This window comes from Tetrahymena thermophila, assembly GCF_000189635.1.
Source record: "Tetrahymena thermophila SB210 genomic scaffold scf_8254674, whole genome shotgun sequence".
In the NCBI taxonomy this organism is placed as follows: domain Eukaryota; phylum Ciliophora; class Oligohymenophorea; order Hymenostomatida; family Tetrahymenidae; genus Tetrahymena; species Tetrahymena thermophila.
This window is the reverse complement of record NW_002476440.1, coordinates 69,265-72,778: the sequence shown is the minus strand read 5'-3', so window position 1 is coordinate 72,778 and position 3,514 is coordinate 69,265. Positions and strand designations below refer to the sequence as shown.

The 3,514-nt window shown below is 18.8% G+C and overlaps 1 protein-coding gene across 1 annotated transcript in view; it reads right to left on the bottom strand. All coding sequences in view use genetic code 6, as the record gives it.

Moving 5' to 3' along the window:
• TTHERM_000741704 (hypothetical protein) overlaps positions 1-1,869 on the bottom strand; it is a gene marked incomplete at both ends in the record, with an annotated part of 21,770 nt that extends 19,901 nt beyond the window's left edge. Inside the window, 6 exons of the mRNA XM_012797008.1 lie at positions 260-349; positions 598-687; positions 940-1,029; positions 1,198-1,287; positions 1,724-1,773; positions 1,831-1,869. Coding sequence (XP_012652462.1) covers positions 260-349; positions 598-687; positions 940-1,029; positions 1,198-1,287; positions 1,724-1,773; positions 1,831-1,869 — 449 coding nt within the window. The remainder of the gene's footprint in view (positions 1-259; positions 350-597; positions 688-939; positions 1,030-1,197; positions 1,288-1,723; positions 1,774-1,830) is intronic.
• Between the last annotated feature and the right edge of the window lie 1,645 nt (positions 1,870-3,514).

The following is a 3,514-nucleotide window of genomic DNA, read 5'->3' as shown; positions in this document are numbered from 1 at the left end:
TGCGCCTTTAACACCAATTTTATTAAACCTTTATAAATATTGAAGAAAAAATTTATAATTAAATAGTAAATTAGAAGGAAAAAATACGAAATAATAAGATAGATTAATTAATTAAAAAAGAAAAGTTGAAAATAAAACTATGAGTTAAATTAACAAAGAAAGAACACAAAAAAAAGAAAAAGAAAAAAGAGCTTTATAATTTTAAATTAGTTTTTATAATTAAAAATATCACAATCAAAAACAAATAAACTGTTTTTACCCAAGATTGAGTGTCAAATTTGAGAGATTAATGCAATTTCCTAAACCAGAACCTAAGCCTGATGCACCTTCATCACCAATTTCATTAGTACTTTTTAAATATTGAGTAAAAAATTTATAATTAAATAGTAAATTAAAACGAAAAAATATGAAATAATAAGATAGATTAATTAATAATAAAAAGAAAAGTTTAAAATAAAATGATGAATTAAATTAACAAAGAAAGAACACAAAAAATAGAAAATACAATAAAAATAAAAAGAAAAAAGAGCTTTAATGTTTTAAATTAGTTTTTATAATTAAAAATATCACAATCAATAATAAATAAACTGTTTTTACTTAAGTCTAAGTGAAAAATTTGAGAGATTAATGCATTTTGCTAATGCAGAACCTAAGCCTGTTGTACCTTCATCACAAATTTTATTATACCTTTTTAAATATTGAAGAAAAAATTTATAACTAAATAGTAAATTAGAAGGAAAAAATATGAAATAATAAGATAGATTAATTAATTAATTATAAAAAGAAAAGTTGAAAATAAAATTATGAGTTAAATTAACAAAGAAAGAACACAAAAAAAAGAAAACTAAATAAAAAGAAAAAGAAAAATGAGCTTTATTGTTTTAAATTAGTTTTTGTAATTAATCATATCACTATCAAAATCAAATAAACTGCTTTTACCTAAGATCAAGTGTCAAATTTGAGAGATTAATGCATTTTACTAAAGCAGAACCTAAGCCTAATGCACCTTCATCACCAAATTCATTAGAACTTTTTAAATATTAAGTAAAAAATTTAAATTAAATAGTAAATTAGAAGGAAAAAATATGGAAAAAAAAGAAAACACAATAAAAAGAAAAAGAAAAAAGAGCTTTATTGTTTTTAATTAGTTTTTATAATTAAAAATATCACAACCAAAAATAAATAAACTGTTTTTACCTAAGGATGAGTGTCAAATTTGAGAGATTAATGCAATTTGCTAAACCAGAACCTAAGCCTAATGCACCTTCATCACCAAATTAATTGTACCTTTTTAAAATTTGAAGAAAAAATGTAACTAAATAGTAGATTAGAAGGAAAAAATGAAGAAATTATATGAAATATTAAGATTAATTAATAATTAGTAAAATTAACAAAGAATGAAAAAAAAGGAAAATAAATTAAAAGAGCCTTATTGTTTTAAAATAACTTTTATAATTAAAATATTACAATCCAAAACAAATAAACTGTTTTATTAAGTGTAAGTTTCAATAGCAAAAAATGAAGAAAAAATATAAAATAATAAATAATTAAAAATTGAAATTAAAATTAAGTTAAAGTAGCTAAAAAATGTTTGCTTTAATAAAAATCAATGAATAATGATGATAATTTCTACAAGAAAAATTATTGGTTTAAATAAATTGAAAGTTAAATATATAAAAATATTAATAATAATAATAATTATATTTCTTAATTAAAAATATACGCCAGATTAATATGGAGAACCTAATGAGATAAAAGTGAAGAGTTTAAAAACTTTTTTTATTATTTAAAATAAATTTAAAGAATATTAATAAAAAAATAAATAATTACTTCTTCTAATTTTGTGTAATATTTAATCTATTATATCATTTATTTTTTTTTTCAAAAATATTGAATAGTTAATTATGAAATTTTATTAATTATAAATGGGTAAAAAGAACAAATAAAATATAATAATTAATTATCAAAATTTGCTCTTAAGAAGATATATAACAAAAAAATTAATTAAAAATTAATTATTTAATCTTAATACTTGCATTTAAAACATATATAGCTAAATAAATGCTATTCAAAAATTTAGTGAATTGAGTTCACTATTTTTTTGAATGGCTGATGTATTTGAAGATTATTTATATAAAAATAAATAATTATTTTTTAATAGAATTTCATTAATAATATTTATAGTTAATTTTAATTTATATCAATCTTTATGATTTTTTGAAAATTTTTTATTCAAATTTACCTATTTGATTATCATGAGGGGGAAAAAATAAAAAAATTTTCTATTTTTTTATTGTATTTCTATAATAGATTTATTTTTAAATATTATAACCTCAAGCGCCATAGAGTAATGCAATTCAAATATTTCATAAAAAATTGTTAATATATTTGTATAGAGCATAATTAATTTAATTAATATCTATTACTTAATTGAAAAATAATATTTATAATTAAGATTAATAAATACATCAATTTTTAACTAACTTTTACAATTTTATTTTGATAAAAATAGATTTTTTATTAATTATATTATAAAATAAATTATATCAATTTTATTTTTTATTTTTTATTTTTAATTATTTTTTTTTAAGCAAAATAAAATTATTTTTCTCTCATTTCTATTCCAAAATTTTGCAATTTTTGTTGAATTTAAGAAAGATAACTGAAACATACATATATAGCCTGAATAACATTTTCTTACATTTAAAATTAAGACTATTTAATTGATTAGATTTCATCAAATTAATAATCAAAGACAATAAGTAGAAAAAGTAACTATTATTTAGAAAAAAATGAGAGTAAAATAAATAAGATTTTAAGCTAAAAATTTAAATAAATAGAGCAAAAGTATTTTAAAATAAAAAAAGAGCATAAAAGTGTTGAAAACCATAAAGAATTTCAAAAAAATTCCTTATATTTAGGTGGAAGAAGACGTTATAAGTGGGTACATTTCTTGCCATCTTCAAGCATTTAATTATGATGAAACTACCAATCGTTTATTAAAGCTGAAATTATTTATTGAAATATTATCTAAAGTAATGTAAACATATTTAGATATTTCATCTTACCAAGGCAAAAGCTAATAACAAAAGAGTTAGATTAGAAAGTAGTTAAAGAGGTTTATTTTTTAAAAAATATCTCCTCTTATTATAGAAGATATAGTAGAAAAGTATTAAGATTTTTTTGCTCACAAAAACCTCTAAAATGGAGGACGCATTTAATAAAGAGTTTTATTAAATTGCTTGAGAGATAAAATTTGGCAATCTTATTAAGAGAAGGCAACATTAGGATAATCATCTAGTTTATTTCAATAAGAGCAAGTAGAAAAGAGTGAAATTAGCAACCAAACAAAAGAACAAAAAGAATAGAATCCTTAGAAGCTGTTTTAACTTTCAAAAAGTAAAGCTACTTATCTAAATGATAGGCAAAAAAAATTTAAAGCTGAGTGTAGTTCTTTGCCGAATAACGAGTTGTTTTAAAATAATTAAAAGGAATATTTTAGAGAGAAAATTGA